At 31.9% G+C, this 24,066-nt stretch overlaps 3 protein-coding genes across 3 annotated transcripts; all 3 read left to right on the top strand.

The window, feature by feature from the left end:
• Positions 1-136: 136 nt before the first annotated feature.
• On the top strand, positions 137-2,621 carry TRIADDRAFT_55853 (uncharacterized protein; the record flags this gene model as incomplete). Its single annotated transcript, XM_002112095.1, has 3 exons — positions 137-419; positions 1,666-2,311; positions 2,552-2,621. 3 exons carry the CDS (start codon positions 137-139, stop codon positions 2,619-2,621), a joined length of 999 nt encoding a protein of 332 aa, XP_002112131.1.
• A 4,048-nt stretch (positions 2,622-6,669) lies between these two features.
• Positions 6,670-7,734, top strand: TRIADDRAFT_55852 (uncharacterized protein; the record flags this gene model as incomplete). The annotated part of the gene is made up of 1 exon (XM_002112094.1): positions 6,670-7,734. One exon carries the CDS (start codon positions 6,670-6,672, stop codon positions 7,732-7,734), a length of 1,065 nt encoding a protein of 354 aa, XP_002112130.1.
• A 7,896-nt stretch (positions 7,735-15,630) lies between these two features.
• Positions 15,631-16,692, top strand: TRIADDRAFT_55851 (uncharacterized protein; the record flags this gene model as incomplete). Its single annotated transcript, XM_002112093.1, has 1 exon — positions 15,631-16,692. One exon carries the CDS (start codon positions 15,631-15,633, stop codon positions 16,690-16,692), a length of 1,062 nt encoding a protein of 353 aa, XP_002112129.1.
• Between the last annotated feature and the right edge of the window lie 7,374 nt (positions 16,693-24,066).

Below are 24,066 nucleotides of genomic sequence, written 5' to 3'. Positions count from 1 at the left end.
CTCTTCAGTCCACTGGTACCGTACTGGAACCCGTTGGAGCCCATTTGCTGTCCGCCATTGCTGCTATTCCTTGCTTTAGGCAATCTTGATCGATTGGATTTGAATGAATTTCTAGCTACAATAACCAAATTGAACGATGGTAGACAGCCAACGGAATGTAATCCAACCTCTGGATCTGGCATGGGTTGAATCGTCGCGTGTTAACTTACCAGCAGTGCAGAGGAGAGCAGCAACCCATCTCAAGCGACGATCTGTCAAGAAAGATTGGCAAGCAGCTTGGTTTTTAAGAGCTGTTACTTGCTTAGATTTAACCACCTTGTCTGGTGATGATACGGAAACGAATGTATCACGTCTCTGTTTCAAGGCCAATAATCCTATCCGTCAAGACGTTCTTGAAAGCCTCCAATTAAAAGACTTGAGTAAGATTTCTATCGGATAAATAGATTCGAAATCTCTGTTATTCTTCCCTTATTTTCATCATTTCAAACATCGCGCAGTTGAAGAGTGGCGATGGGTTCAACATTGCAGTCCTTGATAGGATGCCAGTGAACTTTGCCTTGCTCTCATCATTTCAGCTATTGCATTTTGAAAATCGCTCGTTTTCTTCGGTGGTTTGCCCACTTTGCAATGCTTGCCTTGCTCTCATCATTTTAGCTATTGCATTTTGAAAATCGCTCATTTTCTTCGGTAGTTTGCCAACTTTGCAATGCAAGCCTTGCTCTCATCATTTCAACCATTGCATTTTGAAAATCGCTCGTTTTCTTCGGTAGTTTGCCCACTTTGCAATGCTTGCCTTGCTCTCATCATTTTAGCTATTGCATTTTGAAAATCGCTCGTTTTCTTCGGTAGTTTGCCAACTTTGCAATGCAAGCCTTGCTCTCATCATTTCAACCATTGCATTTTGAAAATCACTCGTTTTCTTCGGTAGTTTGCCCACTTTGCAATGCTTGCCTTGCTCTCATCATTTTAGCTATTGCATTTTGAAAATCGCTCGTTTTCTTCGGTAGCTTGCCAACTTTGCAATGCTTGCCTTGCTCTCATCATTTCAACCAGTGAATTTTGAAAATCGCTCATTTTCTTCGCTAGCTTATTATGGCGTAGTTGAAAGAAGAGTAGCGATCGGTTCAACTTTGCCATTCTTTACTTTACTCGCATCGTTTCAAGAATTGCATTTTGAAACTCACTCGACTCATTTTCTTCGTTTGTTTTGCTGTTAAATGATTGAAGAGTGGCGATCGATTCAACTTTGCAATCCTTGCCTGAACTATCATCATTTCATCAATTACTTTTTTAGACTCATTCTACTTACAGCATCTCCTTCAGTAGTTTTATTGTTTTACAATCATTTGAAAAGTGCCACTCGGTTCAATCAACTTGGTAATGCTTGCCTTAACTCTTATTATTTCAAGATTTGCATTTTTAGACTCTTTCTACTCATTCCCTTCGGCACTGTAATTGGTTGTTTGTTAATGCTGGCTATCATTTGACGAATTGTGTTGTAACTAAGAAATTTTGCTATCATAGCGACTTGAAGAATTGCATTTTTTACATCAACATGCTGCCAATTTCATCATGAATGTTTATCATGCATATTTGATCATTAGCATATAACTTGTGTTGATCAAAATGAATTAATGAAACTCAAAACTATGTTCTACTTTTCAGAAATTACTACCGGAGCGGTATGTGTCTACTCGTCTCGAGTCAAGGATGCTGTTACCGCTAATAAGAATAATCACTCACAAGTGCCCATTGCTTCTGTAGCAGCTGGATTTCCTGATGGTCAAACACCTCTTCCTCAACGCCTAGATGAAATCAAATACGCAGTCGAAGCTGGTGCAAGTGAAATCGATATTGTCATCACTCGATGCTATGTATTATCAGGCAATTGGCAAGCTTTATATGATGAAGTAGCTGCCTGCAAAAAAGCGTGTGGTAATGCCCTGTTAAAAACGATTATTGCTACGGGACACTTAGGAACGTTGACCAATGTGTATAAAGCAAGCCTTGTCAGTATGATGGCTGGCTCAACTTTTATTAAAACATCGACAGGCAAAGAAGCAGTGAATGCCACATTCCCAGTTGCTCTTGTCATGATCAGGGCAATACGTGATTTTTACCAACGTACTGGATACAAGGTCGGATTTAAGCCAGCCGGAGGGATTAGAAGCGCTAAAGATTGCTTAAGTTGGCTTGCTCTGATGAAGGAAGAGCTAGGAGACGAATGGACACAACCCAATCTATTCCGTATTGGAGCAAGTTCTTTGTTAGGTGATATTGAGAGACAGTTGTATCATTTCCAAACTGGAAGGTATGCAGCTCTTTACCAATTTCCAATGTCCTAAACGCTTATTATACAGCTACAATCATATGGTATATAATTCTTGCTAGTCTGATGGTATTGTAAATGGTATCTATTTCGTAAGGCAATCCATTACCGAATTAATAGAAAATCCAAAAGAATCAATTAAGGAACATAGTAATTTATATAACAATACCCTATAGTAAGCAATCTAGCGCTAGCCAATTGAAACTTTTATTATTAATGTAGCAAAAGTAGCAAAAATGCCAGTTATCGTCACTGTCAATGGCGGATATTGGCTTCCACTTATTCTTCGTAATACAGTATGACTTGGGTTAGATGGAAATCAATTGCTCACATTAAAGGACGATTTAGATCGCATGTGTTGAGCAAATGATTCAAAGTTTGCAATCTTATTGTTATTCATCCAACCCATGTACAATCCAATTACTGTCAATTTTAATAACCGCAAACGCTATTCTGTTGATAGCAATCGTACCTATACCATTCAATGTACGTCGACATTTTCCTGTTTAATTTTGTTTCATCCAATTCTTTCAATCAGTAAGGAAATAAAATCAACTTTAATTTCCCAGATTCCCCTTGTTGGGAGGATTGCTGCTGTGTTGATGATAACATAACATAAGGGCGTTCAATAGGCTAATAGTACCTTATTGGACGTCTAGATGATTCACTGTAAGAAGGAAAGTGCGCAAGACACCATCAAGAAAATGCAAATGCATTCGTAGTTAATAGTAGACATTTACACACCGCAGTTTAGTAGATACCTGGATTAGACATCTGCCATATAGAGAGAATAAGTTACTGCCAGTTAGCGCTCAGCAAGTTAGGATATCTTGACTTCCTATGAAACAGGTAAGATTTGCCACAGATTGAACGATCGATAATAATAAGGATAAAATTGCACTTTTACTCAATTTTGTAGATAGATGATATCAACGTAAACAACATGATAAAGCAACTACTGTAAAAGCCATCAATTTTTGTAAATGGAGTCGATATCTCGTGTATCCTGACTTACGGTATTCTAAAATGAAGTTCACAACGCATTAAATGATCAATAGTTGTAATAAAGAAAAACGTTACACTATACATTTTGCCTAAGTACGAAAATAGACTTCAACAGCATAAAAAAGCTGCGAAATACTATAATATACTCTTATTTCTTCTAAAAATAAGGTTAATGGTGCAACAACTAGAATCAGACAGTACAGTCATAAATCTTGTTAACGATGATATTGTTCAAGTTAAAAACGGATGCATTCCGTAGGATAAAATTGCACCTTACTGGATTTTGTAGATGGATGATATCAACTTGAACAGCATGATGAAACAACTACTGTACAAGCCATAAACTCTTGTAAATGAAGTCGATATCTTGTGTATCCTGACTTACGGTATTCTAAAATGAAGTTCACAACGAATTAAATGATCAATAGATGTAATGAAGAAAAACATTGCGCTATTCTAGACATTTTGCCTAAGCACGAAAATAGACTTCAACAGCATAAAAAGCAGCGAAATGCTATAATATACTCTTATTTCTTCTAAAAATAAGGTTCATGGCGCAACAACTAGAATCATACAGTACACTCATAAATCTTGTTAACGATGATATTGTTCAAGTTAAAAACGGATGCATCCCATTCCGTTTAAGGATAATGTTGCACTTTACTGGATTTTGTAGATGGATGATATCAACTTGAACTGCATGATAAGCAACTACTATAAAAGCCATAAACTCTTGTAAATGAAGTCGGTATCTCATATATTCTGACTTACAGTATTCTAAAATAAAGTTCACAACGTATTAAATAACCAATAATTATAATAAAGAAAAACGTTGCACTGTACTATAGGAGTCGTACATTTTACCTATACTCGAAAATAGACTTCAATAGCATAAAAAGCAGCGAAATGCAATAATATTCTCGATTTCTTTTAAATAAGGCTAGTGGCGCAACAACTAGAATTATACAGTACAGTAATAAATCTTATTAACGATGATATTCAACTTAAAAACGCATGCATTCCGTTTAGTAGCATCATGGAACGACAGCACTTACTGCGTTTATCAATGGACGATATGAATTTAAATAGTATAAAAAGCCAGAAACTATATTTTTTTAAAATAAAGATTATAGCTCAAAAAGTAGAATAATACAGAAATAAATCTTATTCATGATGATAGTAGTCAAGTTAATACACTACGCGCAGTGTAACGAGCGAAGGGTCTACTAATAGTTTATAAGGGAAAAAGTTTGCACTGCACGATATTTTTTTGCCCATAGATGATATAAATTTGAATAGTATAGAAAGCAGCTAAAAGCCATAAACTATATTGACTCTTTAACTATAAATAAAGATTATAGTTCAAGAAGCAGAATCATACTAACGATGATATTGGTCAAGCTAATACCGTAGTCGATGTTTAGTAAAGGGAAAAGTTAAACTGTACTGTATTTTTAGGTGTATGGATTTGATTAGTATAAAAAGCCATAAACTCTGTTAGGCTTTTGAAATAAAATTTATAGCTCAAGAAGTAGAATCATACAGGAATAAATCTTATTAACAATGATATTAGTCGAGTTAATACCGAAATCAATATTTATTAAAGGGAATAGTGAAACAGTACTATATTTTTTGGCGTATAGATTTGATTAGTATAAAAAGCCATAAACTATATTTGATTTTAAAATAAAGATTATATAGCTCGAGAAGTAGAATCGTAAAGTAATAAATCTTATTAACGATGATATTAGTCAAGTTAATACCGCAGTCAATAATTAATAAGCGAAGATGAGCAGTGAATTGTATTTATGTATATGGACGACATGGATTGGATTAGTATAATAATCAACTGAGAGCCATAAACTATATCTGTTTTGAAATAAAGATTATAGCTCAAGATGTAGAATCGTACATTAATAAATGGTATCAACGATGATAATAGTTAAGTCAACGGATACATTGCGTTGGCTATCATTATGGAATGAAGCACTTGAATTAATGACAACACATTAAATGATCAATATTAAAGGGAAAAGTGGCACTGGAGTACTTTATTTTAATAGATGGAGGATATGGATTTGTAAGCCATGAGCTATATTTATTTTAAAAAAATGTATAGCTCAAGAAGTAGAAATCATACAGCAATAAATCTCATTAACGATGATATTCGTCAAGATAACGGATACTTTCTGTTTGGTAGCATAATGTTGCCAAAGCAATTAGATCAGCGCTTAGAAATGATCTCTATTGTATATCACAACCGACAGGATGAAAGTATAAATGATTGTATTTTAAGGCGTCGTCGCTAGTACTTAGAATGTACGATAGAAATTTGAAAGCCATCGGAATTAATTTTGAGCCCATGTTAAAATAACAGGATATTGAAATGTCCGTACATTTTTCAACCAATGGTAGAACACTATTTCGAAAGAGTATACAGGAAATAACTTAATCCTATTCATAGAATTATGAAAATGTTCCGTTGCTAACTGGCCATTGAACGATAAAAGCATGATAAATTGGCAATGTTGCGATTTCAGACATCAACAAAATCAGAGATTTCTATTTTTCCTTTCTATGTATAGTGTATACGAGTGTTGTAATAACTTTGCATATCCTATAGAACAGGATTCATAAACGAAAAAAATTGAATCCATTAATTTTACAAACGCATTTTGGTTTAATTCAATTATTGATTAATAATAATACCGTATGGTCAAGGACTACTGCTACGTTACTGTGTTGACTTGGAAAAGACTTTCTCACCATAATATCTAAACTACTTCCATTACCGCCATTTCTAATTCTAATTTAAGATTGAAAACTTTAAGTAAGCAAAGACAATAGTCTAGTCAATAAAAATCAATTTTCAAAATTAATTAATGACAGCATTTTCATGTGTAGAGACTTCGTCATTTTCAACCTATTGCGCACCTTAGGAGATAGAATCAAAGCAGTATTTTATCAATTTTCTAATCTTGAATAAATTAATGCTCATCACCATTAAAAGCATCACCGTGTATTGTTCAAGTAGACGTTAGAAATAGTAAATCATGAATAATCTTACTATATTCATTATTTCAACGAGGAAAGAGAAATTAACGTGAACGTGTTTTGACAAATATTAATTGAATGTTCAATAATTACAATTAATTTATTTATCTCCAACGTACTTGCTATTGTCTTCTTGATCTCCATTCCATCGATCTATATTTAGTAGTAGATACTGTAGAATAGGTAGTGGTGGATATTTTCTGTACAATTATCCTTATTTATATCTTATCAATATCAGCTTCACCGACTATTGCAATTTCTCGCGTTGAAACTGGCCCAAGATGATGGAGAATCACTCTGAAGTGGACAATCGTTCGACTGGATCGTTGCTTAGCCTTAGCAATACGACCAACAGCGATAATGTGATGAGAGAATTACCTCAAATTATCTACTATGAAATAATTGGTTTTACAGCCCTATTAACTAATGGTTTCCTAGTTTATCTAATATTAACACGGAAAAGGTTATGGAAAATTCAAAACGTTAAATTATGCAGTATGTCAATGAGTGGCATTTTATTTGCAATACTCTTTTGCCTTCCTTATCCGCTTGTCGTAATGGATCCAACAAATATTTTATGCTATCTCAAGACTTCTTTACGTAATTTTCTAATGTCGTGTATGTGCTTGCATTTAGCTTTAATCGCGATCGATAGGGCAATCACAGTAGGCATGCCCTTTCATTTTAGTAACTTCGTTAATCGTCGGACTACTTGGATTTATCTAACGCTAGTGTGGGTGATGGCCCTAATTGGATCATTTTATCCTGTTTTAACATTTCGCACTGTTAAAAGAGATGATAAAAATCCTTGCACTACCAGTGGCGACGCTGGCGACGAATTAATTTACAACATTTTCTTTTATTCGTTTTGCTATTTATGTCCGTTGAAGATCATGCTCATTTGTCATGGTTATATCTTTATTATTGCTCTACGCCATTTAAAACAGATGAATAACGAACAGTATCCTTCATTTGATCCTGTTCAACGAAGAAAAAGTCAACTTATAACCAAGCAATTTAAAGCCGCTGTACCATTAATTATTATCACCGGTACTTTTATATTATTGACTTTGCCGTACATCATTTGTTCCATGATAGCCCTCATTTTGGGATCATCACCACTAAAGCTAAGACTACGGTTCATCAGATTAATTGTAAATTGTTTAAGAGCATCCGAGTATGGCCTACGAGAATTAGCTTTTGCGTATCCTGCTTTAAATCCTCTATTATATATCTGGCTTAGCCGTGATATCCGTAGTGAAATTATTGAAATGTGCAAACGCCCATTAGTGCGAATACCTATTTCAGGAACGAAAACATCGGCCTTACGACTAGCTATCTGTTAAACTCAACAACACTAAATAATATTTATGAACAAATCCTGCCACATGCTCGAAAAATCAACCAATAAATCCTACAAGATATCTGAAAACTAAATGCAAACCTCTATTATTTCGAATATCTTATTCAGGAAAAGAAATATCGCCCTTACGCCTAGCTATCGATTAAACTCAACAACTCTAAAAATGCTCATGAATAAATCCTACTACACGGTTAAAAAATCAACTAATAAATTTTACAAGATATCCGAAAGCGAAAGCATTTCGTCATGGATCCATAATATGAACATGATCATTTCGGTACTGGTACAATTCGATATTAAACTTACTAGTGCACAATCCTCTAGTAACCATGAACATGATCGAAACCATTCGGTTATGAAAACGAATAAACATTTCAAATTTAACTCAAATCAGTATTTTTCCTTAAAGTATCATAGTGAGTTCAAGGAGAATGACATTACTATGATAAAAAAATGACACCTTGTTTTGATTAAATGAACAGCGCGCTAATCATGTATCTGTTGAAGTCAATCAACATATGTAATATGGGTCAGCATATCTTCAGGTTATCCTGTACTTTATCGCTTATATTGAGTTAGTAAGGTTTTCAATTTTAACTTTAGAGACATACTATGTCGGCAAATGGGTCAACAGAGCTTCAAGTTATTATGCTCTTTATCGCTTACATTGAGTTAATATAGGTTTCAATTTTAACTTTAGAGACATACTATTGCTATGTACTGGTACCAACTTGGTTTCATGGCGTTAACAGATACGAATTTACTCCGAGCTATTTTACTGTATCCGCTCGGTTATTAGTGAAAAATGGAGTTTTCAATCTGCTAATTCAAAATAGAATAGGAATGCAAAATTATTCTTATGGCAGTATTACTAACAAAAATCTTCCGTTCTAGCGTCATATATATAATAATGGAAGATTCATCATCAAATGATAGAAAACTTGCACAATCCGTGATATAAAATGTAAACATGTAAAAAATAGACTAAGCAAACATAAGCTCTTGATCACAAAAGTCTTTCTTTCGTGCTTAAATCTTTCTTAATGATTAAGAAATAGAATAAGGACTAGCAATCAATGCCATAATAGATATTTGTATTAAAAATTTGTTAGGATAAGGTACTACTTGCACATTGTGTCTGGATTGTATGCTTTAATGACAAGATAAGATAATTGATAAAGAGTTTGTCTACTGTATATATTGCTATATATGATTCGTTATCGAGCTGAATGTACACTAAAAGTTTCTCGACACTATAACTGACTCATAAAAAATTGTACAAAAGATAAATGCAACGTTACAGAAAGACTCTATCTGTGAAGAATTGTTTTCATCATTTTCATGCAATAATCATATAAAGGCTGGTTGTTGCCTGCATATCCGTTGTAACAATTCTGTTAAGTATAACTGTAGGAAGATCTTGCTGGATTAAATAAAAATCGACAATAAAGAATTTTTTCTCTCTCTCGAATTCTTTCTAGTATAAATAAAATATTTTGGCATTCTGTTAAACTTTTTCTGATATATCCGCCGTTTATTGTCGCAACATGATCAGATTTACAAATTTCCTATTGCAAGTTACAGTGCATCTAATTAATTTTTGTCAAGCTTTTTACGACATAAACAAAATATTTCAATCCTCTCTATATAGTAGTTTTCCCGTAATTGTAATCTGCAATCTGTAGTTCATCATCGCAACGTGACCAGACTTAGAACTTCCTATTTAATCTTTAAAGTACAACAATATACCGGTATGTAATGTAGAACAATATTGACTTGTCCTCTTTGTTTGCTTTGCTATGACGAATTTTCCTTTTTAAATGTATGTTTAGTAGATTTGATAATGAAAGATGTTGCAGCAAATTAATACTGCTATGCTTGTTGATTATGTATTGTTGCTTTAGCTAGCATGAAATAAATTTGCTTCGCTTTGATTTTCTTTAACAATACACATGGCGTAACTAATCATTTACAGTATATTAGACTCATCCGTCTATTTAATTAGAACGGATTTGTCAATAATAAGTTAAGGAAGATTTTTATGTTAGCTGTTTCAGACGTAGTAAGGCACTTGGTGTAAGGAGAATTATCATAATTAATAGTCAATGTAGCGATTTGACTCTATATATGTACTATAATATTGCGGCAATGTACTTGGTAAGTTACATCAAAATTTGACGTTAGAATTTTATAGTTTTTACAGTTTGCAGCAAAGTAATGTGCTAGACTAGCATATCTATATTATTATGATACACATTACTTCTTGAACATAAGGATGAATGCATACCAAAAAATTGTCCTTATATGAAGAAGTATTTCCGTGATGAATTGCGGTAATTAATATTTAAAGTCGTCATATAAAACATGAGTTCAGGAACGAGTGTTTACGAGTTGAATGCAAATTAAAGATAGATAGATACTTGAAGATAACAAATAATCGAAATTATAAATATTGTTTGTGTTTCATAACTTAAAAAGAAGAGGACATTAGTTACTGATTAATGGAACTCGAATCGCTGAAAGCAAGCAACCGTAATATCGGTAGATTATCTGATATCCTCCAATAACGCCAACATTTACGCATATAATAAATAATTATAATTATTACACTGAATTAGTCCTGTAATTTCATTTACTATTGACTTATTGCTGCTATTGCCTTAATAATGAAAGGTTTATATCCAATTAGTAGAGTAAGTACCGTAGCAGATGATGATGTTTACTTGCCTGAGCTAGAACTCTTATAGCAATATATATATATTCATTATCCTTTCGTTTCGGCTCAACAACATATCGATTTTAAGAATTAGGAAGTAGTAATTCATTTCATGGCATATAATTAGCACGTAGTATGGTAAAGGAATTGATAGATTGTGATAAATTATCCCCAAATCTGCTTAAACAAAGTCAATTTAAGACCAGTTGTTTTTAGAATAGAAGCACACGTGGATATTGGTATCTAAGCGTCTATCTTGTTATATATCATCGTGAAATAGCAATTACTTTGTGATGCCTTACAATTATACCAGTCGCGGACCAATACAATTCTAATTCAATGAATACATAATTCAATCAAACTTCAATTCTATGAAAAACACCTCAGTGATAATGATGCAAGATTTGTACTTGTAAAAGCAGTCTTTATAAATTTACTCGAATTAAGCTATATGTTACTTAAAAGGAAATTAAATTCTCCAATTTAATTATTTTGAGATAGTTATTTTAAAGATGACTTTGTTTCAATATCCTACTTTATTGGTTAACGGCTGTAAGAATAAAGACGATTTAAATGCTTTGAATAGAAATTGGAATATACACTTAAGAATAGCCTTAGCAGTTTTGTTATTTCAATAGCCAAATAGGTTTTAATGACAATAAATGACGATATTGTTCACGGTATTGTGGAAAAAATTGAAAGATTAAAAGGAAATACCACGTCTTGCCATTACCTTATAAATTTAATTCATATGAAAGGACTATAGGCAATCTTAATATTTTCTTTTCATTGTGCAGATTTTTAAATTTCTCTAATGTTAGGAATTCTCAATAAATTAACTTCTTTACTGAATTGATTCCTGTTAGTTCTTGCTCACCAAAATAGCCATTAGTAAACGAAAATGTTTACTCAATAAGCCTTGTGATTTTACTCCACTGAATTGACTCCTGATAAACTTTGCTCGTCCAAATAGCGATTAGTAAGACGAAAATATTTGCCCAAATCGTATAATTGCATAAAAACAAGTCATCAGGGATTGAGATCATTAGTATCTAATACCAAACTCTGCATTATAGTAATGAATCATCCAAAGGTTTTTATAGCGGCATTGCAACGTGAAGTTGTAAGCATTGTGGTAGAACAATAACCAATCAATATGGATAGCAAAATAAAACTTCCTGTACTTCGAACTGTCAATACCGTTGCTCTACATTTTTACTGGCTACTAAATAGATTTTTTTGCTGTCAAGTATTTGAAAGTTAACGATGTTCCATAGAAATATTTAATAAAGGAGTTTCAATAGATTGTACTAGTTATTAAGTCATGTGTAAAAAAAATATCCATGCGATGGAATTAGACATTCTGTTCTTTAGCAAATAAAGAGTAGGCCAATTGAATTAAATTACTAGTGATTCAGAATAAAGTATTGAATCTGATGGTGGCAGACAGTAACAACTTGGATGCAGAATATAACATCATAATTGCTATACTATTTTAGTTAAGCTCTAGAAGTTACTATTAAACTCAGCAAAAGTTTTATGACAGTTGTACCTACTTACAAAGAATCATAATATTAATGGGCAGACACAACTCATGATAACATTATATACTTACTTTCATGAATGGTTCTTTAATATGAGACTATACAAGTACTGCAATAAAGTTTATATGATTTTAATAGACTTCAGCTAATTACCGTAGTTATATAGTTAGAAAGTATAATCACGAGATTATTTCCTTTTCAGTTGTAATGTATAAATTAAAACACAAGGTGGCGTTGATTAGTCGGTTAATATCTTAATAAGATAATTACAGATTATAGCTAGCATGATGAAACGGTGCCCTTGTGCTGTATGGACTATTTACGTAAAGACCGTAGGTGAAAATTATACGCGTATAAAGTACAGCTTTTGAGTAATATACTGTCATGATTTTATGACATACTGTGCAATAGATTTCAAGGTATTGAAAACCTAAATTTGATGATGCATTGATTATAATTATTACTTTCCTTAGTATGTAACTGCTCAACTAGAAGAGGGACAACATTAGCACACTTTCTATACATTAAGCTATTCATAAACTTGGGTAAAATATCCATCTATAGTTAATATTAAACTTCTGCACGCCGCATGATATCACTGTTATGTAATAGCTTCAAAATGTAATTGTTTTAAAAAGTAATTGAGTAGTTATTAATTCATAAGGATAAGGTATCCTGATATGGTAGTATCAAATTAAGCCATATTTCTAGTAGACGTACTCGTATGAAAATTAGACTTTATAATTATACTAGTCATACAACCCTTCGCTTTACTAAGGGAGCATGAGCAATAACGTCTTTACTTATAATAACTGTTTGGATAGACAATTATATCCAATATGTACAATCAGACTTATACCACTGCTTGTAATAACATTTCGAAAGTGATAAGATTAGTGCAATACCTATGACACAGAATAGCTATTTTAGGATCGTAGGAAAGAATTTCTATGGTTGGGACTTCCAAGTATTAGGAAGGATTACTGTAGATTTTACAGACACTCTACGGTATAATGCGCCGCCAAAGGTATAAAAGTCGGAGGTTTTTGATGGAGAGAAGATTGGGATCGATCTAGAACGCTGCTGGGGGTAAGTATTGCATCACTACCGTCACTGCTCATTATTCTATAGTCTTAATCCTATCCGATCACGTCGATAAATAACTTAATGCTACTTATATTTGGTATGATGTTAACCGATACGGTTAATGATCAAATTTCTATCATTGGAAGAATCAATTTTAAACTATAGATATAATACCTTTTTTCTTATCCATGTTACGTCTCCACGTCGTCTTATCCCTAGTATTTCGGGATATCAAGATTATTGAAATAAAATTTCGCAAGATTCAATTAATTCCTACCCATTTAACTTACAGATCATTGCCCTTAACTATCAACCCCCAAATCTTATAGGTATTATATTATGCAGCCTTATACTTCATAGCAGGATTATAATAATTAGAATAACCAATAATTATGTAGCCTAATGATGGACTTTGAATTCAAAATATATCACGTTGTAATATATTCTATAATTATTTTGCTACATAGCATAACAATATGTAAAAAAGCACGCTTTTAAAAGTTTATTTATTTAATAGAATAGCAACTACAAATAGCCAAACACGCTAATATTAAGGACTACTGCTAATATAAACCAATCGTATGATAAATATAATTTTTGTTGATACTACCGATTTGCTCATAGAATAAATTTATCAAATGTTAGCGTCATGAATCCAGTACCGCTATAGCCTATTGAATTTTCTACGTGGCGCTTCTGTAGTAATTCATGTCTTCACGTTCAGCGACCATCAATATATTTCATCATCGTAATAATAATAAATACGTGACCTGATTTAGCGTGGTAAATAACATTTATTGGAAAAATATAATAATGCAATGCATTATGAACTATATACTGTTGCCTAACCTCTAATATTTGTTAGTTTATACTTAATGATCACTAGAATCGTGATTTTTTTACAGCCTACTTCTCTAGATGATAAAGCGCGTAACTTTCTTTGTCAACAGTATTCTTGTAGGGATTACTGATACTTTAATCTGTTTCTACAAATTCTTTACAGCAAACATAAAGCTATTAATTTTGGGGAATCTCAACTTTAACAACTCTTTACGACAAGCCACTAAGATACTGCAACCTATCTTACCGGCATGTAGCAAAGTACTTGCAGAATGGCAAGTGGAAATTGTGATAGAGATTATCTTATTGGTCCATATTTACAATACCGTACAGTATGCAATTTTGCTGTTAATAATTATCTTTTTACTCAATGTTAAGCACATAACTTATTTATAAACATTAGCCATGGGCAATAAGATATTGAACTATGACCTCTAGGACATTAAAATTTTTGAAAATTAAATTTAAGCGATCCAATAGCGAGTTATTTAGGTTATAGTGTATAGTGTTACCGTACAAATCGAGACGGAGGAGAGAAATGGAATTATAATTTTAAGATCAATACAGCATGTGTTATGATATAAGAACAGCACTGCATACATATATGAAAAAGTCAAAGATTTAATACCATGCAATCTTTTTACACCTTTGCCATATTAAAAATCCTTAATTTTGTATAAAAGTAAATTATTAAGTAAATAATGTGACGTGGCATAAAAAAAGCTGACAATGTAATATCATCATTTAATAAATTTCGTCTAATCCTCGCAGAATCAAATAAGTTCTAATGATTATAATTGAAATAGTTGCGTAATCACGGCAACAACGCTTTATAAATCAGAACTAAAAATGGAATAGTATCAATCACTCTACTGTATCTTTAAATCGAAATTCGCTATTATAACTGTAAGGTATAAAATCACTGCTATCATAAATAGATATATAAATATTATTGAGACGCTAAACTCTGCTATAATATGTAACTATGGATCTTACCAAACATCCAGTTAAAGGTGAGAGTGATGAACGATTATTCTATTAATAAAGAATTATCTATGAAAGGCTTTATTAGTTAATATTAATTATAGCAACGTAAAGTAAACTATCAATGGTCTCCTTGACAATTATTAAAAATATAGCATTCAATTTTTTATTTAAATAGAAAAATTCACCATCATCAACTTCCAATTTTTATTGAAAAATTATTATAGTAAGCAATTAGTAATATTTATAATCCAAAATTAAAGAGTTAGTTGTAATGATTACAAACAACACCAAAATTGATAACAGAATAATTTGGTAACGGCGGTACTTAATAAGAAAGATTTCTATTTCAACTATTGTCCGGGTCTACAAAATCTTGCCTGGCAGTTAAGAATATCGTACTATTCATGTAAATGAGCCTCATTAAATCTTAATTTAAATAATTAAGTTGAAGTTATAATAAACCCAAAATATAAATATCCATAGCAATGAGTAGTTAAACCAAAGATAGCATATATTGCATTGGTAACTACGGCACAATAGCTAAATGAAGAAAATAGTTCAATGTAATCTTAGGTTTAAATAGATCGAACAGCTTTTATCCATTAGTGATATTTACCTCTCTAACAGCATCAATTCAGTTCCTTTCTGCTTCTTTTTAATTTACATTGCATTTCAAACATTATCATCGCTTTCTTTACGTTTCATGATGGAAAGTTTTACAACTTGCACAACTTATCAATCGGTTCAAAACGACTCCGTTACAGACGATCCTTCGCGATCTACTTCCATCATAAGAGAAATGCCTCAAATTATGTATTACGAAATTGTTGGTTTTACTGCCTTGCTTACTAATGGAACCTTGGTCCATCTTATATTAACACACAGAAAATTGTGGAAAATTCATAACGTAAAATTGTGTAGTATGTCAACCAGTGGCCTCTTTTTTGCATTATTATTCTGCCTTCCTTATCCTATAACAGTTATTTACCAAGTCAATTTCTTATGTTATCTCAAAAATCCTCTACGCAATTTCCTAATGTCTTGCATTTGCTTGCATTTAGCCCTGATAGCAGTAGATAGAACAATCACGATTATTTTACCATTTAGTTATAGTAAGGTAGTAAATCGCAAATATACCTACGTTTGCCTTACGATTATATGGCTTACGGCACTCGTTGGATCATTTTATCCACTTTTTACTTTTCGTACTCAAGGCCAGAATAGCACCAAAAATTCGTGTCCTACCAGTGGCGAAATTACCGATGAATTAACTTATACACTTGCTTTTTATTCATTTTGCTTCTTAGGTCCTTTGCTGATCATGATATCTTGCTATGGTTATATATTTTTCATTTCTCTACGTCATTTAAAAATGATCAATAACCATCAAATCCCTTCATTTCTTCTAGTTCACAATCGAAAAAGTCAGCTCATTGCAAGGCGATTTAAAGCGGCAGTACCTTTCATAATAATTACCGGTACTTTCATTGCTTTAGTAGTGCCGCAAATTATTTGCTCTATGGTAGCATTAATATTAGGATCTTTACCTTTTAGTATAAGAGTACAGAGTCTTCAATTGCTAATAAATTGTTTAAAGGCATCAAGATATGGCTTACGCGAATTAGCCTTTTCGTATCCAGCGCTAAATCCGTTAATATATGTCTACTTTAGCCGGGATATTCGCCATGAAATTATTAATAAATTTGGTAGACCACTAGCTTACCTATCACGAACCCCAAATACTACTGCAACATTTAGGACTGCTTAAATACATCAACACGAGAAGAATTTCTTCATTTTAATATACTAAAGTGTAATGGAACACATTCCATATATTGCTTAAAGTAACTTCTGATTTAGAATATATGAATTTCACCGACGACAATCTAAATCCTTCTATGTTCGTCCTAAAGAAGGAACAACAGGATTTCACGCGATTCTTAATTTAGATCTTGAAATAGCCGTAGATGTGTGGTATTATTTAGCTCATGATTGTAAAGGGTCTATAATACAAGTTTAAACTTATACAGTAATGCTTTTTGGCTGACTACAGCTAGTAGCAATTTTCTTATTGGCTAACGTACATGATTCTTTCTATCGTATCCTTATTTAATGATATGAGAACCTTTAGATAAACCAAAATGATAAAGATATTGTAGATAACAAAATTGTGTATGCAGTATCATAAGCTTAATTTTCGTCTCAATAAAACTTTAATGTATAACTATAGCAGACATCGTATAACCTTTATTTCTGGAACCATAAATACGCTACTCTATAACACTTCTGCATGAAATTAAAGAAAAATATACGATTTAACTTATGAATTAGCATGATTAAATTGACAATATTTATTGAAATTCCTGATTGAAGCTTGCTTTTTACATCGATGAAATAAATGGCGGTACATAATCTTTTCTCACCCTTCAAATTATTGACAAATATAAACTTGCCAATTGAAGAAACTATAGTATTTCCAAATAGGTAGGACTTCATTTATAAAGTAATATTATACAATAGCTTATCATAGAAATTTACTACCGTGATCAATATTAAAAATACTCCCTTAAACAACTAGTTAATAAGGCCATGATAGATGATACTATTTTTAGCATTAAGAATTGTTTTCTGTCAAATACTTAATTAAATCATACTAAGGAAATGCCTCATCAGTGACCCAATTTGAGAGAAAATGGATCGATAAGGCTCATATAGAAGAAATTACTTCCTATTAAATGTGTTGGCTTAATTAGTTTATTTGTACAGGAATACAGTAGCAATCTTCAAAACTGAAGAGATATCTGATACTTCAGGATAGACAATAGATTGTATTTAATGGAAATAAAGCGAACTGGTAATGTCCTAATGACAAATTCTAGATTTGACAATTTCTAGCGGAATAGCTTTTATATCGCTTAGCTACTAAATCGATAAGATTTGGTATGCTAGCTACGGAATTAAAAGTCAAAGTATATCGCTGTGGAACTGATATCCTAGTATTATCAGTAAGACCAAATAATGAGGTATTTGAGGGTGATTGCGTCAAAAAATTCTATAAAATATTAAAACCAACCATGGAAATTAGCGTGGTACCAGCGGAAATGACATCAATATCCTGATTTGATACCGTTACCAGGATCATTTCATAAAACTGTAAATTAATTTTTGAACAACCGTCATAAATAGAAGGAGCACTCGGTGTTTACCATTTTAGAAAAATTAGACATGAATTATAATTCGTAAAAATTAATTTTGGCATACATTCCATTTTAGAGAAAGTTAAAATAGTTTTAGTCAATCTATAGTAATTATTAATGCCTTACTTGAAATAATTGGAACAATTAGAAAAATTTGGAGCAATACTTTATGAAATGATTAAAATAAAGTAAAATTAAGCGTAAAAATAAATTGAATAGTCTACAAGTAAGCCGAAGTGACGTTAGTTTAACATTATATCATTAAGAGATTTCCATTCGTTATTACAAGCAAAAAATTAATGAATATAATATGTACTTTTAAAACCCCATTCAAGTTGTAGCATGATTGTATGGCAAAAGATATCAATTAGAGTCAAACCGATAGCCAAAGTTATAGAATAATGATAGCTTTAACATATATCGATGATAGATAAGCAAAAATGATCAATACTACCAGCAGTACAGGTAGCTAATATACTTATTTGGTGTAAGATGTGCTGTCTGGATTTTAATTATCTGTAAATTATTACTGTATAGTGATAAAATATATTAAAAAGAGAGAAATATTGGCCTCGGTGCAATATCTGCTACATAAGATAGATATAATTACCGTTTAAAAGCTCAATGGCTACACTCTATGCCAGACGAATCTTTTATAATCGGAGTATGGTAGGCACTTACTGTAGGTTATCGATTACTTGAACATTTACTAGAATAGGAATAGGAATCGGTTGCATAGGCTAAGTAGCATCGGATTCTTTGATTATATATGGATAATACCGATTGATCTAGTTATATATAGAGGTATTATCTAATTCATAGATGCATGTTAAATATACATTTCATATACGTTATGTATAAGTACGTGTACATATTAATCTACATCGGTGGTCTTAGTTATCAATAAATAGAGATATGTCGTAGCTAGTTACACCGTAATCAGTATACGTGAATTACATGTGGATTTAATAATGTTATTCACCACACTCTCAAGGAATTCCAATTTTTTAAGATTCTTATCGTCAAGTGCTATTAATGTGATGCACGAAAGATAGATCTGATAATTAATTTAAGCAATACAGAAAATTTTGCGCATTAGCAGATATTGCGTGTATACAAAATCGTAGCTGAGATAATATCTAGTAATTTTAATTTTAGAGCGTGTAGTTGTTTCAGCTAATTACAGCAGTAATTGAAGTACAGTAACATTAAGAAGCAGAATATACTACTATTTTATAAAGTAATTTCATGATTGCTGATGATGAAACAGTGTACTTGTACTATTCGTGATATGAGTGTATAAGGCCGCAGTAGTCGCCTATATAAGGTGATGTTTTTGTGCAATGTCTTAATATAACTGTTAGATAATATGGAATTGTTATCGTGGAGACGAAGTCGATTATCCGGGGTTTTTTTCGACTGTTGTTGTGAGAGAAGAAAGGTAAATTCTTCTCTCGTCAAACGTTCTATTAATAAACGGATACTTTTAAAGTTAAACATGGTGTTTGCCGGATCTTGTGTCACATTAGAGATTTGCTCAATTTTAATAACTCAGATTTTGAGTTAGACGATTGCGAACCTAAGGGATTGTAAAAACCCCAGTACTCAGAATGATTAAGCGAGCTTTTTGATGTTGGCATTATCCCCACTTTTTAATAGCCTTCTTGGAGGGAGTAATAACATCGTAAAAGTTACTTTGCAGCAAAATTATCTATCACTGCTAATGTAGGCAATCCTACGCTCACTGGTTCAACTTTAAGACGCTATTAAATGCGTATGTATCAAAACTGGGAATGTTATTCAAATATTTTCTCATTCTAGTTCGCTTATGGGAGTTTTACATACACTGATTAATCTTCCTGAGGATGATACTACCAATAATTAGCCAACTGCGAAAATGAAGTTATTTCTATTAAAACACCACATGGTAAAGAAGTTGGGTGCGCTATTATATTTGCAGGAAAGCGAAGCAGTTAACAGCTTCTGATCGTTTTGTATTGGCAGCAAGAAAAGCAGATGAAAGCTCCAGTAATATCGAAATTAAAACAATCAGAAAAAACTTTCGATGCTTCGGTAAATATCGTAATGGAAAGCCAAAATTTTAATTTAAATATCAAAGACCCGCATAACAATTTCAAAGGTATTTGACGGCGATTAGTGTTTATGCAAACATGCGTATCTGTAATTATGACAGACTAAAAGATCAACAATAAGAAATTTTATTTTGTAAGGCTGCAAAAATGCTGAGAAAATGATTCCGTAAATAGAAAGGAGTATTATTCGAAAAAATGATACAAGTCTGCTCAGCTAAAAAGGCAAGAGATATTCGAAAAATGAAAAGTTGTGTAAAGGTTATTGAAATTATTTAACATCTACAAAGACAGAAAAAAGCGATTTGGCGATCTGGACACCAAGATATCTGTCTCATGTAATAAAAAGTTCGCTTAAAATTTTACCTGAGCTTTTCAGGCTAAACCGCTGTAATGAATTCAGTTAGTTGTAGTACTATTGTAGGTGACTAATAGGATGAGACGGCACACTTGTACTGTTTGTAGTATAAGACTGAGATTCTCCAGTTGAGGCCGTATCTAATAGCCAACTATACAATAATAGCGGGAGACTATTACTCGGTCATTGCAACCGGATATTCAAGACCTGATCTTGATCAAGAACCAGTCAAAAAAGAAACAAGAGAATGTTACAGTGTTAAATACTGTATTACAGTAGAAATATCTATGTTAGGATAATTCTGTTAGACTATCCTTATTTAGTTAACTTCTAATTTGGATATACTGTGTTTTAATATAGCACTGACTTTTTATGACAGTGACACTTATATACATACTGAAATTAATAGTTATAATAGGGAATGCAAATCATCTACTTACAGTTCGAATCATTATGATTGTAATTTACTTATGGTACTAGATTGTAAGTTATCATGGAAATGTTCCGTGATAGGACATATCGTAATCTGACTATTCTGTATTAGTCATTACATGTCTATATTCGTAATTACTGTTGTCTGCATTAAGGGAGCAGTAGCTAAACTTAATATCTAATTCAGTAAATGATTCCGAGGTTAATTGTATAAACTATGACTCATGAACTATTGAGGAATAGTATATAAATGCAGTATATCGTGCAATAAAGAGAATTCTCCAACTTAGTGTTTAGCGTAAAATACGAGGCGTTTAAGTCTTTGTGTAGTCTGCTAGTAGAGCAAAAGTGTTTCTGATAGTGCAGAAATCGTTCCTTGATACGTGGTTCAAGGAATTGACTTATTGATCGTACATAACGTTATCTTGTTGCAAAGCTGTTTTGTGACAGAGATTTATCAAGTTGTGATTTGATGACTAACATATATTGCACAGTGGTGCTGGTTTACCTCTGATGTATATACAGTACTACAGTATACCAGAATCAAGCATTTCTTTTCGCTCTACAGTACAATTCAAAATTTGGTTCCTCTTTGCTATTTTTATAATCTTAAAGACTTTAAGTTCTTTGCACCATTTAATTGTGATATAATTAAATGCATTGACATTTGTGAAAAAAATGGAAACAAAAGTATGGAAAATGCAGATCTTCTAAACATATTTAATCGATCTCAATGATTTAGCTAAATTAAAAAAATTAATCTAACGTCTATTCATTGGCAAATTATATCATCAAATGATAGTTTTATAAATCATCTACGATCTATGAAATCGAGACTATCACTACGACATTGCTTGCACATTTATATGGTAATTTTAATATTACATGCAAGATTAAATTGCTTATCAAAAAATATTAGCCTCTCGTTTCTGTCTTTGATTAATTCTAATCTATTTTAGTCCAATTTCGATATAATACAAAAATTGAACTCTATCTAGGTAATACGATCATAAGTTAGAGAAGCAAAGATGCTTGAAATTTCAACATACGTGATCATCTATCGAACCTAATATAAGTATTTAAATACAGAGGTGGATCATATATTCGATTAAAAGTCCTGTTATGGAAAGAAGTGAGTTCAAATCCAAAACTTAGTCGACCCAGGAATCCCATCAATAAATATAGAAGGCTTCAAATTTAAAAGACTTCATTAGAAAATTATCTATAGGAGCTGCCTTATCAAGATTAATATATGATTCACGGCCGACATTTTTTATCTTGCAAGGATTGCAGCAAAGAGGTAAATTGAGGATGATCGATTTATTGCAAAGTCTTTAATAGACAATAATTTTTCAATTAAAAGATATCATAGTACTTGTAATGCGACGGGTAATAATGCAATATATGTTAGATTATTAGGAAATTTAGAATTTTAAAACTAATTTATTTCCGGATAAACGCAAGCGAATTAATCATACCCTAATTTATGATTTTATAAGACAGCTCAAAGGTCAGATTGTGTTCTGATCATTATTGATCTCGTGATAAATGCGCACACAAACGTATTTTAAAGTATAGCATAGAGTTATAAATAGCTAAATCTAAGAATAAGTAACAGCTAAAATTATTAATTAGTACTAGATGTCATTATTTCAGATGATATAATGAAAGACTAAACAAATTGATGGAAGACACTTGAAGAGTACAATGAAGTAAAGCTAGATTTTTTGCTGAAATAATAGATGCAAGTTGTCGTATGAGTATCTTATACGAGCTACTATTCATTTCTGGCTAACGACAAGTTTTTATTAGGTTATGCAATCATCTTGACAGATATAGGCCTAACATATAGCAGGTATCTGATGTTATTTCAATATAATTAACTTCAAAAGTAGCTCATGTACTACTTCTGTCTAAATTTTTCCGGAAATATATCTCGAGAGATAGCTATAGACCTTCTAGGTCAAAGTTCTATTGCGATCAATTAACCAAAAAATTATAAATGCACACAATGCCTCTGTCTATAAGTTGCCGGAAATGACTTTTAATTTTTAATCTGACCTACCATTCGATCAATTGCTGAATAATACAAAATTTAAATTCGGAACTGTAACCATTCAAATTCATTCATTAAAGTGATACTGCTGTCTATCTCAGATAATATGGCTATTGCACTTACCGAAATTCATAGTAATAAATTATTGTTGAATGAAAGGTAAAGCAGCTGTAGTTATATCAACATCCTACCGTAATCAATTAATCAAAAATTAAATTATTCTTTAGCCGTGTCGAAATTGATATAGTGCAAAAAATAATACCGCTCATTTGACTATGGAGGCATGTGGATTACAATGATTGTTGCTAAGGCGCCATTTTTAACTATTTAACTTAAATTTCAACTTGAGTATATTTATAGTAATGATTATTTTCCAGATTTGTCTAGCAATTAGTAATTAAAGCAACTTTATAGTTCAAGAATACGGCAAGAACATCAGTTACAATCATCTAAGATAAATTTTCTTTATCCAAGGAGATAAATTGTACTTATTATAGCATAACAGTTTGGATTCGAGTAATATTTCTCTTTCTATACAGCATGTGCTCGCTATTAGGAATCATGATAGTTATTATTCTACGATTTGAAATATATTAAGCTTTTAGTCTATACTTTAACCGAAAGAGTAGTAATTTTTATTCATAGTACTTGTATTGTTAACCTATATATTCGAACTATTTAGTAAATATATCTGACATTCGTAAATATATAGTTTGATAATAATTACTTTTGATCTGAGAAATGCGAACGTTATGATGCTTGTCAAAATGATTCAATCGTAATAGAATAAATTCTATCATATTGTTTTTTTAACTTGAGTCATTCATTCATCGAAGTTAAGTTAATAAAGAGTAAATGAATTTTACTGTAATCAGTTACGAAATTGATCATTTTACCATTAGGCCCTCACATATTAATTAATCTACGATGATAATATTTAACAAAGGACTCCTGTTGGCTTTCGCCCTACTAAGCGTTATTTTACTCTTTTAATTATATTATCATATTT

Source organism: Trichoplax adhaerens, genomic scaffold (assembly GCF_000150275.1).
Source record: "Trichoplax adhaerens TRIADscaffold_4 genomic scaffold, whole genome shotgun sequence".
Classification (NCBI taxonomy): Eukaryota; Metazoa; Placozoa; class Uniplacotomia; order Trichoplacea; family Trichoplacidae; genus Trichoplax; species Trichoplax adhaerens.
The sequence above is the reverse complement of the archived record's forward strand: the minus strand, read 5'-3'. Positions and strand labels throughout refer to the sequence as shown.